Raw genomic sequence first — 12844 nt, 5'->3', positions numbered from 1 at the left:
CTATTCTTTGATGTTGGTTTTTTTTTTTTTTTTGAATGTTTATTTTTCATGTTGTCCTGAAAAAGCTGATGTTAGGTGCATTTCAAAAAGAAAAAAAGAAAGTTCTAGTTTTGTTCTAAAATTGTGTATTGGTGACATTGATTAGCAAGATAAAAGAGTATTTTGTATGCTCCATTTTAAATGTGTATATGTGTCAGATAAAATGATATCAATGAAAGACACTGGCTCCCAACTGAGCAAGAGACAGGGAGAGCAAAAGCAACCATACAAATACCAACTAGTGAACCTAAGAGAGGTATACATAATTTTTATAGTAGTTTTGCAGATTTGAGGTGTTTAAGAGGAAGCTAATATTTTCTGACATCAATTAAATAAAATAAAATTACAGCATTATTGGTGATCATTGCAAACCTGGATTTCCTTTAACAACAGGACTTTTCAAAATGCATGATTTTTTTTTTTTTGTATTTTAAGTTATTTCTTCAAAATGTAATTAAAAAGGGAACTGCAGTCCACCTGTCTGCGATGCCTTGGGCATTGTTGTTTGTGGAAATAGGTCACATACTCTGCCACAGGTGCTGATGACGGCCAATGAAACCAAGCAATTTGCCAAGCCCTCTGCCCTCTGCCCTACATATGCAGCAATTCATGCTTGCTGAGTGGCAGAAGATGCTATGTTTGTTCATATTGGAATGTGGGTCATTTCCAGAAACCCAATATGTGACATTTCTTTCAAAGCTAAAAAGGACAAGTGTGAGCAGGTACTGGATTATTTTAAGGGTTTTGAGGAAAAAAAAATGGAATCTGCAACTTTTAACTGTTTTAAATGCAAATGTGTATAAACACAGGCTTTACATCAAAAAGGTGTCATTTGTCAGTTTCTCTGGTGTGAGTACTTCCTGGTACCAGTACATTAGAGAAGGTTCTGAATAGACAGAATATAGTCAGTTGGCTAAAATCCATTCTTATTGTTACTACATGTTGAAATACACATGGTCCTCAGTGTGATTGTCAAAAACCTTAAATGAGGCACACCCACACCACAGCCAAATATTGTTATACACGAAGATTGGTTCATGCTTCTAGAAACCACTGAGTAGGCACCACTATGTTTAATAGTAAATGGAATGCCTCTGAGTCTGATTTTTAGTCATAAATGGAAGAAAACAAAAAAAAAATCTCAGAAAGAACACAGAAGAAATAAGAGGGGAAACAGAATTTCAGAAAAAGAAACAAATTAACAAAACTAAAAGGTCTCCACAGTGGGATACACAGTCGTTATGTTCTCCTGACTCTGTTTCCAGAGAGAGCCGTCAGAGGGACCTATATATCGGGGTGAACACTTTTAACACCTGTGTCATCTCACAGTATACGGGAACAATCACCCTCTCTTTACACTCCTTAATTATTTCACTCAGTTAACACTTATGGCTTACATGCTCCATGCTGGGAGTACATAGATTGACAGATGTACAGTCAACAAAGGTAGGACACGTTTAGGATTCCAGGCTAGGGGAAGGTACAGGACTGGAGAGCCCAGAAATCACACCAGCCTGAATATAGGCAAGGCAGAGGCTGACTGAGGTTGTACTGTATGATGGAGAGAAATACTATTTGAGGGTACACATAGTTCACATTACCCGACTATTCATCTACTGGTGGACATTTAGGTTTCTTCTGTCTGGCTAATTGTGAATAAGGCAGCACAGAAGTGGAGCATTCATCTCTTAGCTATCCAGCTTTAATTCTCTGGGTTATGCATGCAGAAATAGGATGGTAGGTTAAACGGAAATTATAGATTTAGTTATTTAAGGACCTGCCACCCACACTGTTTGGTATAAAAGCAGGATTGGTTTGTATTTTTCCCAGCAGTGTACAAGAGTTCTAACCCCTTCAGACCTTTTTCAACACTCTTGCTAGTAATAGACTTTCTGTGTGTAGTGTCATTACTCATGGTGGTTTTGATCTTCATTTTTCAATTAATTAGTAATCAGCTCATGCTTACTGGCCATTTTGATATATCTTTAACAAAGGTCTCCTCCAGTCTTTGAGTAATGTTACTTACCTTTTCATTATGGCATTTCAGGTATTTCTTGTTCAACCAGGATATTCGATAAAAAGCCTTTTGTTATTTTCTTATATTTTGTATTCTTATAATTTATTGTTCCGTAGGATAAGTACAAACCTGCAATTTTTATGGAATATAATTTGCTGTCTTTGGATTTCATTACCTGTGCCTCTCTTGTCATACTTAGGGGCTCACTGCCAAGAGCAATGCCATGCAGTGTGAGAGGTAGCCATGTCATTGTCATAAGCCAACCCAAATGGAATGTGATTTTTAAAAAAATTCTGTACTTGGGAATTCTGAGTATATTTTGAGAGCTGGCCATATCATGGTTAGGCTTCAGATTCTGCTCTTTCTAAGGGCCAGACATGAAGAATCAGCTCTGTTAGTGTGAGCTCACAGTGACTGACATTTCTCTGAGGACACTGAGGCTTCGCATTATGCAGATAGACCTGATTTAAGATCTGTTCCAGAGAAACTCACTCTGCAAAGGCAACCAAAACAGTGGCAGCACTTTCTGCAATTAAACTCACTTTCGTAAATTTAGCCACCAGGAGAGCACACTGCTGATCACAGTGCTGGTGTTATGACCAATGCCAATGACCAAGAAGACTGTCAGCGTGTCAGAGTATCAGAGTGTCAGACCCACCCCCAAGACTGAGACACTGTCTGCCACCATGAAGCACAGTTCCCTAGCAAGTGTGACCAACATCAGCATCACGAGGAACCCATCTGAAGTGTTTAGCATGTGAGCATGGCTCATATTAACCCACTTAACAGATCATTAGTGGGAAAACATCACTTGGGCAGGGAGGCAGAGCAGAGGGCTCGGATTGTTGAATTGAGACTTAGAAATACCATGTTAGAGTAGAGAGCTGTCAGGGGGAGAGTTAGTGAATGTAGGGCCTCTGTGAGTTAGTTATCATTTGCCTTGCCTGTTTGCATTTTTATACTTTTTTACATTTTTGCATTACCCCCATTGCAAACATATTATGCTGTATTTTTTAAGGGTATAAGGCAGAAAATTCAAACTTCAATCCGATTCTTCTGACATTGCTAAGGTGACTGAACTCACAAGAGAGCTGTGACGTGTGTTGAACACATCATCATATGCTGGGAGGAGGATCAAGAGCTTTACAAACATAAAACCCTCCACTGGAATAAGTAATTTGACAGTTATATTTCATATGAAAGGAAAGATGTATCTTCACCCTATAAATAAACGTGGTTATTTATTTATGAAATTTCAAATTCAACAATGTTTTTATATTCTAGGCACTTCTTTTTCAGCACAAAAAGAATAGTCAAACACCTTGCAACTCAGTACAAAAATGTTCTGTTACTTGGTCTGTAACATATGACCTTGAGTAATCATGTGACATTAAAATAAATGGTAGAGTGACCCGAACATACTGTTTAGTTTTGTTTTAATGCACAAAGAACTATCCTTAGTTCTTAGTTGAAAATGAAGATGCTTGTGTTTGTTTAGCCCTTCAACTGCTTAATGATATGGTTACTGAATGTTTTTTAGGAAAAGTCTTTACAGAAAAAGTATTTGAAGACAGGGAGACTGACATTGTCCCTTGATAATGATGCTATCAGAGGCAAATGCTTCTGTGAAAGTACTTATGGAAGCTCCTCATGCCAAGTGACCCCAAAACAGCTCAAGTCAGAGACTGGCCTATATCAGGCAGTCTTTGCCAGTTTCAATCCTACTCGACACACCTTTCTGACAGCCACCAGCCAAACTCACATGTCCTGGGTCTTCTATGCATGGTATGAAAGGACAAACCCTAGCCTATTGCTTTAGTTTCTTCTATCCCAGAGGCATTAGAAGAAGACTGATTTACCAGAAGTCACTTCACCAAGAGGCAGATTTACCAATTAGTCATTTCCTCTTAACCGACTAACTTGTAGGCTTCAGTTGTTTTAGTGATAAGGTTTATAAAAGTTATATTTTCTTGATATTTTCTACTTTGTTTTTGAAATAAGCTCTCAATATAAAGCACTGGGATGGATTTGAATATGTAGCCTAGACTGTTCCAAGCTTGCGGTGAGGTCCCTCCTTTAACCTCCTAAATTCTGAGGTTATAAGTGGACACATATCATATCACCCAGTTCTTACTACATCTTTTCTAAAAGAAAGAAAAAAAAGAAAACGCCCCTTGGAGGGATATTCAGTTTATACTGCCCTAGCTCATCCTATCCATCTGGGAGGATGAAATCTGCTGAGGCAAGACAGGAGGACAATAAGTACTTTGTTCATACCAAAAACTATAGGGCTCTAACAAATAGAGGCAGAAAGGATTTAAGTGTATGTTCCCACAGCACTGAGCAATTCTGATGACATTCATACTAATTAAAGCAGGGGTTCCCAACCTGTGGGTGGCAGGGTTCAAAGGACCCTTTCATAGGAGTCACTTAAAACCATCAGAAAACACAGATATTTACATTATGATTCCTAGCTGTAGCAAAATTAGAGTTGTGAAGTTTCAGTGAAAATCAAAAATCCTTTTATGCTTGGGGGGGTCACCACAACATGAGAAAATGTATTAAAGGTCCACCACATCAGGAAGGCTGAGAACCACTGACTTAGAAGAACAGTGTAGGACCCAAATACCAGAGCTATGTTTATTCCCATGCAGTCTCTGTAAATCCAGGTAGAGAACAATTATGAACCAGGCAACACTGCTGGGGTTAGGTTATCTGCAAAAACTTTATAATTTTTTTTATCAAGATGTTAAATAAAATTTTTTACACACACACACACACAAAATCACTGTAAGCAAAAAATGATTTATAAGAGAGAAAAATCTTTGATTATTTCACATGCATCTCCCAGACAGTAATATGCTCATGATATTTTCATTGAAACTGGACCTTAAATTATTTTTTATCTAAATTAAGTTTCCAAAGCAGCAGCTAAAACTTATAATGCTATTTGGAACTGTTGACTCAACAATGAAGAAGATACAACCTCACCCCCAAATTAATTAACTTAATTACCAGTGTTTTACATTTGTGTACAGCTTCCAGGAATCTAAACTCTTAAATGAATCTTACATTTAAATCGTGGTCTCTAATTCTCTGTATAATATTAACAAACATATAAGTGGCCTGCAGATCTTTGATATTATTCGGATAAAGGTTTTACAATTAAACTATGCAAACAATGTCTGCAGAGACTTCATTTGCTTGCTGCAAGGCTAAATACTGAGATAGGGACTGACTATAAAAGTTTAATAAAAAGATAAATTTTATAAAAGAGGCTACAGAAAAGGGAAGCTCATTCTGTAGCACAATGAAATCACAAAATGAGGGATTTAAATCACTTTACAAATCCAAGAAGACTGAATGACAAAATAACTCATATTTTCGTATTATATCAATTAACAGGCCAGGATGATAAAAAGATAAAAAGACATTCTGCTTAGCTATTGATTATCCACACAAAATGAGGTGTGTGTGGCCTACAATAGAAATTTAATTTTAAAATATCAAACTGTATAAGAGGGAAGAAAACAGTTGTAAATTTTTTCATGAAGAATTATTTTTAAAATTTGAGCTACCTGAGTATGTTATAACACTTGTGGGGAAAAAATGCTTTTCTGGTGGTGAATTTTAAACACCTTACCATTTTGTTTTACCTTACTCTTTTTAGACAGGGTCTGGCTTTTTACTTTAGGCTGCCCAGATACTATGTAGATTAAGCTGGCCTTGAACTAATGGCAATTAACTCCTGCCTCAACCTCTCTAGTGATGGACTTACAGGTAGGAGTGACTACACTCTGCTAAATATCTTCATTTTAAGTCAAATGCAAATTGTAAGGCAATTAGGAAGTGAAGAAACTGTTGAAACTCTAAGGAGTTAACACTGTTATTATACATGGGAGTCATAACTGAGTGAAAAAAAGTACTGGAATGATCTCTAGAGGAAAGACAAAGGGAAGGTTTAAAGAGCAATTCACAAAAAAGAGATGAATGAGACAGATCAGTAATAAGCACATCAAGATTATGTAGTAAATAACAAAATGTGCACTTAGAAAAACAACGGGGTTCTGGTCCTTCCGTTAGCATTGTGTGACACATTATGATCAACCTCTCCTACCTCTTTTCATTTGCTATGGAAACACACGCCTATGAAAAGTCCCTAGATCACCATCCCATTATAATAATCTTCTACCTCCTACATTTTTCCACAAATGTTATCACCTACTCAAGTAGTTCAAAATCTAAAAATAATTCTTCATGAAAAAATGTACAACTGTTTTCTTCTCAACCCCTGTGTGTGCATTTCCAGGATCCTATTCAAAGAATAATTTAAATGTGAGTAAGGTTCTGTGATTTCAGTGATCTATCAGAATTATTTATAAGATGCAGAAAAATGTGAAGATATCTGTTGGCCGACAATAAATACATTTATATACTTTATACTTCACATACAGCATGCTATGTAAAATGTATGGACATTAAATGTTTAAAAACTGAGTAAAGAAAGTAAAATTTTTTATCATACTTTAAGGGGAAACGATACCTAATCTGTTCTTATGGTGTACATACAACTTTGTAAAATTAAATACACAGGATATCAGAGAAGGAAGTAACTATTTCAAAGTTTACCAGTACTTTCTTTGTCTAGATGATTAAACTATTATGGTCTTTATTTACTTTTTAATTCTTTTTAACATTTTCTACATAGCAGTGATTCTTTCAATAATAAGGAAAGAAACATAAAAAACTACAAATGCCTTTTTAAAAAAAATTGTAAAACTGAGCCCAAATAAGTATACTTATTCTTAAGAGTCTGTGCAGAGTCAAAATCTTTGTTCAGTGAACTCTCTCATCAGAACCATGGGGAACAGAAATTCTCTTAGCACTGAAATCCTTCAGTAACAAATTAGCCAGACTCCTGGAGCAATGAGAGCTACTCAGCCAATCTCAGCAGGGTCCAGTTCCCATAACGATGAGTTTCCAATGCCCAGAGCTAAACCAAATTCTCTGCTAACAGCCAGCATCACCGCCTCTGTCTCCTTTGTATTCTTGCAGGTCCATTCATTCTTGCATTGTGTTGATTATCCTGTACAAAGATCATTGCCTGTATGTATTGACTAGATGTCAACCCCCATCAGATAGCATGCAGAAATCTTCATTGGCGTTTTTCACTAAGATAAGCTCTTATGAGTTCTGCATCTATTTACTAAATCCATGCAAGAAAACAAAGCAAAACAAACAACAACAACAACAAAACCCTCTCCACTTTATTCACTGTATGTATCTGCTGTAGGCAGTGCTTCCTTCAGAGAACTGGTCTACCCAGCACCATGCCATCTCAGAGAAAGATATTTTGAAATGGTTCAAAGAGAGATTGTTTAGGTGATGCATTGAGTTGACTTTTTTGTTCTAAAACATTAGCTTCTAAAATATAAGTAGAGCCCTGATTGGGATTTCTGAGCATGCCTAGTTCTAGCAGGCTAGGTCAGGCATAGAGGCCAATAAAAACTAAGCCTAAGGAAATACACTAGTTCATGAAGCTGATTTTTTTGGGTTAATTATCTATGATGTGCATATAACCCATCCATCTTACCCTCCCTCTTGATCCATTTCTACCTGTTACTGAGCTTTCCTTTGCTCTGATGTTTACTTCTCTACAGGGCTTTGGATGCCTTTTGTCCTTTGATATCAAAACAAATTCTACTTATGGTGGATAAATTCTCTGCTCACTTTTTCATACTTCACAAATAATCTATATTATTACATTGTAGATATCAAGTGAAGAATATAGCTCTAAACATTTTAGCTGAGAAGAGAGTCATTGATGCTGGAAGAAATGATATATAATAGTCTCTTGTAATTTTTCAAATCACAGATGTATCAATTTCATGACCTACGCTCTTATTTCTTTAACCTTTTTGGAAACTACTCATTTTAAAGAATCCAGTGACTGTTCATGTGTGTCATCTTACAAAATCGATGCTTGTGTGTTATATTTCACCATGTTATACAAGAAAAACTCTGATCATCTAGTATGTGAACAGCTTTGCTTGGGGCCACACTACAAGTGGGTGTTCAAATGTAAACTGAATTATCAGGAAAGGCTTCTTCCTTTGCCAAGGAAAGTAAGTCCCCTAAAAAATGACAAATACCCCTTATGACATGTCAAAATGCAAACCAGCCCCGGGTCAAAACAATACAATTCTTTCTAAATGATTGGGACTTCTATTCAAGCTATGTTAGCGATGTAACAGCCACTGAATGTGATGTTCTGTCCACTGAAAGGAAACTCAAGCAGGGACTCCACTCCTCCAGCCATGACTATCATATGAGAATCCCCTCTGTTCCCTGTTCCAAGCATCTGCAATTCACCAGGGCTCCACTCTTCTGCACAACATGAGCCAACATCTGTCTACAACATGCAAAGTTGTCTGCACCTGTGCTATAGCTGTGTCTTCAGAGACTTTAGTCATCTGCTTTGCTTGGGTGTTCTCAAAAGTGATCTTCCTTGTGGAAATTTGATTTCTACATAGAAATAGATTCAAATTTTATCCACACATAAAGGGCTTCTTTTTCTAACTACATTTCACTTGTGTGCAGTTTTGTAAGAAAACGAAAAGTAAGCAAATATTGGCCATGTAATACCATTCTGTGTTCAGTGCATCTCCTGCAGTATAATGTACTTCCTGCCATGTATTAAAACTCAAGGCTTCAATAAGGCAAATTATTAGTCAAAGATGCTTTCTTTGCCCTTTATCTGCATAAGTTCTTATAGGATACATTCCCTTAGAAACATCAAAATATCTCAAGGTGGAGGTTGGAGAGATCATTTAATGGTTAAGAACAATTGCTGCTCATGCAGAAAGTTCATTTCCCAGCACCAACCTTAGCCACCTCACAATGGCCTATAACTCCTGATCAAGGGGATCAGACATACTCTTCTGGCCTTTAGAAGTACCTACAACACATTAACACACAAACACACACACACACACACACACACACACACACACACACAGAGAGAGAGAGAGAGAGAGAGAGAGAAGGAGGGAGAGAGAAAGAAATTCCTTCAAAAACATTTAATCAGAATGAAAATTCAACTCATATTTTAACTCCCCTAATGATTTATTTCTTATTTATTAATAATCTCTGCCTGTGGACTGCTATAGCCAACCCCCATCTGCTCAAATCTAAAGGCTGAATTTACGTGAAATAACATCCTCTCCATCACTCTCTACCCTCAACTTAGCTCCCCCACCCCAATTCTGTTCTGATCCTTAGCATCTCATAAGTGCACCTCCACCTTCCATTCCATTGCCATTCACTTTGGTTAAGGTTTGGTTATACTTTGTTCACATAATTACAGTGGCTTTCTGCTGAGCTTTTCCTGTTTTCCATCCACCACCCACTAAATCCAACCCCATTTCTACTACTGGAATGATCTCCCTAAAATAAAAATTGTTTAAAGTCCCTCATACTCCCTTCATTTTTACACAGAAGAATACAAACTCTGTAGCATGGATCAAAAAAAAAATCCTCTAGACATATGGTCTATGAGCACATTATCAACCTAATCTCATCTGTGTTCTCTTGCCATGTTGCAATATTTTGACTCCACAAAGAATGTTTCATACTTCATCAAAACTGTGTGACTTTTTTACTTCTTCTTTTGCCTGATGCCATGCATGCCTTTGTTTTTTTTCTGGCCAAAATCACATTAAAATATCAATGATCACCTCCGACGACTCCCATTGAAGTTTTCAGCTCTTACACTAGCCTTCTTTGGACTTACACTGGTTTCTTATCTTCCCTCTACTTCCCAAAAATATTGTCTTGATTTCTTACTGCATTTTTAAATTAAATCTTAGTAAGAATACTTAATGTGAGATCTACCCTCCAATGTGCACAGCACCTTATCATAAATTATACACACATTGTTGTGCAACATATTTCTACCACTTAAGCATTTGACATTATAGAACTGTCAAATGGCAATCATCTGCTTTCCTTTCCATAAATCCCTGAAAACCACCATTCTACTCTGATTCTCTGGCTTGGATGGTTTTAGACATCTCACCATAGTAAATAATGAGGTATTTGTTTCTGGTTTTGTTTTGTTCTGTTTTATCATGATTGGCTTTTTTTACTTCTCACACAATGTTCTCAATTCTCATCCATATTATTGTACATCACAATGTTCTGTTCACTTTTTGTGGCAAATCATTGTACATATTTATGCTTCATCATCTATTTCTCTCCTGAGAGACTTCTAGGTGCTTTTCACATCTTAGTATGAACAATGCTCTAATAATTTCAGTTCTTTTGGATTTATACCCAAAAGTGAGTTTGGACTATATGACAAAGCTATAGTAACATCTAGAGCATCAGTATAAACGCAAGCCCTGACCACTACAGGAGACAGGAGGATTCAGTGATAACTACACAGTGTTTAGCTTTCCAACATTGGATACAATGTATCAGGGAAAGATAGGCTTCTTTATTATAGAATGGTGGATTGGCTGGATACTCAATAGCAAAGCAGGTAAATAGACCTACATTTTTATACCATGCACAAATATCCATGAAAAATGGATATTTTTTATAACTAAATCTGTAAAAATAGAAAAAAGCCAAAGGGGTAACTTCATGAGGTTCATCAGAGCAATAACTTCATAGATTTGAATTGATTCCAGAAGTCAAATAAACATGTCATATGGCCTTGAAAGGAGCTTTAGAGCAAGTTGTTCAGCTGAAGAGCATCTTCACAGCATGGGAAACAGCTGTCAGATTCATTTTCCTAGCATTTTTTTCTTCTTTGTATGTATTGGTTTTATGGTGTTTTCACACATGTATGTGTACACACGCACACACACACACTTTGCTTGCTTAATTGTCAAACTAGCACAACTAGATCATCTGAATACTCATGACGAAAGCTAGATGATTATTCTACTCACAGTGATTTGTGAGCAGATGAGAAGTAGGAAAAGAAAGAAAAATGGAAGGGGAAAAAGAATCATCAGTGACTTTCCTAGAATATCTTTGTATGTCAAGGAATTACTCTTTGTTTCTGTTACTCTGGAAAAATGAGAACAATAATCCTCAGCAAAATTAGACCTTTTCTCCCAAAGTCAAGTCAGTTTATTTTTTATTTTATTTTATTTTATTTTTTGCTTTTTTATTATGTAAAGAATTGTACGTAACTAGGGGAAATTCTGCTCGAAGAGTTAGATGCTTCTAATCTCTTCTCTTTCCCTCCCTCCCTCCCTCCCTCCTGCCTCCCTTCCATTACAGCTCAACTTCAAGACTAGATGCTGAAGAACATAGCAATAGAAGCACCTTACCTGAGGCAATACAAGTATAAAATCAAGGAAGAGATGACAAACAGCAAAGTGTAAGCTACCACTGTGATCAGAGCACCTAGGATGGCTGGTTGATTGGTTCTCAGGAACATCCAGTAGAGTTTAGCTGCATCTGCAATAGGAGTCTCCCCATTATGTGCAAGGCGCTGAGAAAGGGAAGCATAGATTAAAATAAGGATGGAGACATCATCATGTCAGATTAATTTAAGGACATGAAACTTAAAGGTACTATAATTTGTTTCTAAATTAAATCTTGTAAGTACTGAAAATTGCACAAAGGAAGAGAAAATAGGGTGGGTTTTGCGTGCTTGGTTTAGCAGATTTTTCTCATTTTCCATTGCAAGGCTTGGAAGTGCATGCACTTGACGTGCAAATCATGAAGCAAAAGGCATGTTTTATTTATGTGCTATTAACTCGTGAATTTAATGAGCACAAGATATAAAGAAATTAAATGTGATGGTGGAAAGATTCCTTTATTTCTGAAGCAGATTTGATAGGAATTTAATTTGTGCTATGCATAAAAGGGATGGCTTATTTTAGAAACTTATAACAGAAAGTTCCCAGGCTATTTCATGTGAGCTTGAAAACTAAAGTCTACATTAGGATAATTTAAAAACATGCTCTGATTTGAGAGGAGGAAATACATATTCCATACTGGATTATAAATAAATGCAAATTAATGGAGTTTTTAAAGACAATTATGTATTGTAAAGTATAAACAGTGTCATCATATGACACCATTGACCTCAGAATTGTATGGATCATGAATGTCCCTTAGATGTGATTCTCCTGATATCAGGTAGAAGTGATGAGTACTCTAAAGTAGAAATCTCTTCTTCAAGCTGAGAGAGAGAACCATTTCTTTAGTGCTTAAACTGGCAATTATGCAAATATAGTTCGAAGAGGCACTTTTAAAAGAAGTTAATCCAAATCACATATGTGAGAAGGAAACTGAAGACTAGGCAGGTTAATTTGTATTTTCCCTGCACCAAAATATCTTTTGGTAATTGGGCAATGACTAGAATTCAGAAGTCCCACCTATCAACTATCTGTTTCTTCACCCCATCAGAGCTTCTATTTTATACTCTGTGTTTGTTAATCATTCTATTTGGCAAAGAATGGACCAGTGCTAGCACTCTGAGTAGCAGGTGGGTCACAGCTGCCGAGCGTAACTCCTCTCCTGGTTCTCTGTCCGGTTTCTTAATAATCAAGAAATAGGGCCGGGTGGTGGTGGCGCACGCCTTTAATCCCAGCACCTGGGAGGCAGAGGCAGGCGGATTTTTGAGTTTGAGGCCAGCCTGGTCTACAGAGTGAGTTCCAGGACAGCCAAGGGCTACAGAGAGAAACCCTGTCTCGAAAATCTAAAAAAAAAAAAAAAAAAAGAAAGAAAGAAAAAAGAAAGAAGGAAAAAGAAAAAAAGAAATAG

At 36.8% G+C, this 12844-nt stretch overlaps 1 protein-coding gene across 1 annotated transcript in view; it reads right to left on the bottom strand.

The window, feature by feature from the left end:
• Window positions 1–12844, bottom strand: part of LOC117714091 (uncharacterized) — a 280965-nt gene that overhangs the window by 55591 nt on the left and 212530 nt on the right. Inside the window, exon 18 of the mRNA XM_076939837.1 lies at window positions 11401–11564. Coding sequence (XP_076795952.1) covers window positions 11401–11564 — 164 coding nt within the window. The remainder of the gene's footprint in view (window positions 1–11400; window positions 11565–12844) is intronic.

Source organism: Arvicanthis niloticus, chromosome 8 (assembly GCF_011762505.2).
Source record: "Arvicanthis niloticus isolate mArvNil1 chromosome 8, mArvNil1.pat.X, whole genome shotgun sequence".
Classification (NCBI taxonomy): domain Eukaryota; kingdom Metazoa; phylum Chordata; class Mammalia; order Rodentia; family Muridae; genus Arvicanthis; species Arvicanthis niloticus.
The sequence above is the reverse complement of the archived record's forward strand: the minus strand, read 5'-3'. Positions and strand labels throughout refer to the sequence as shown.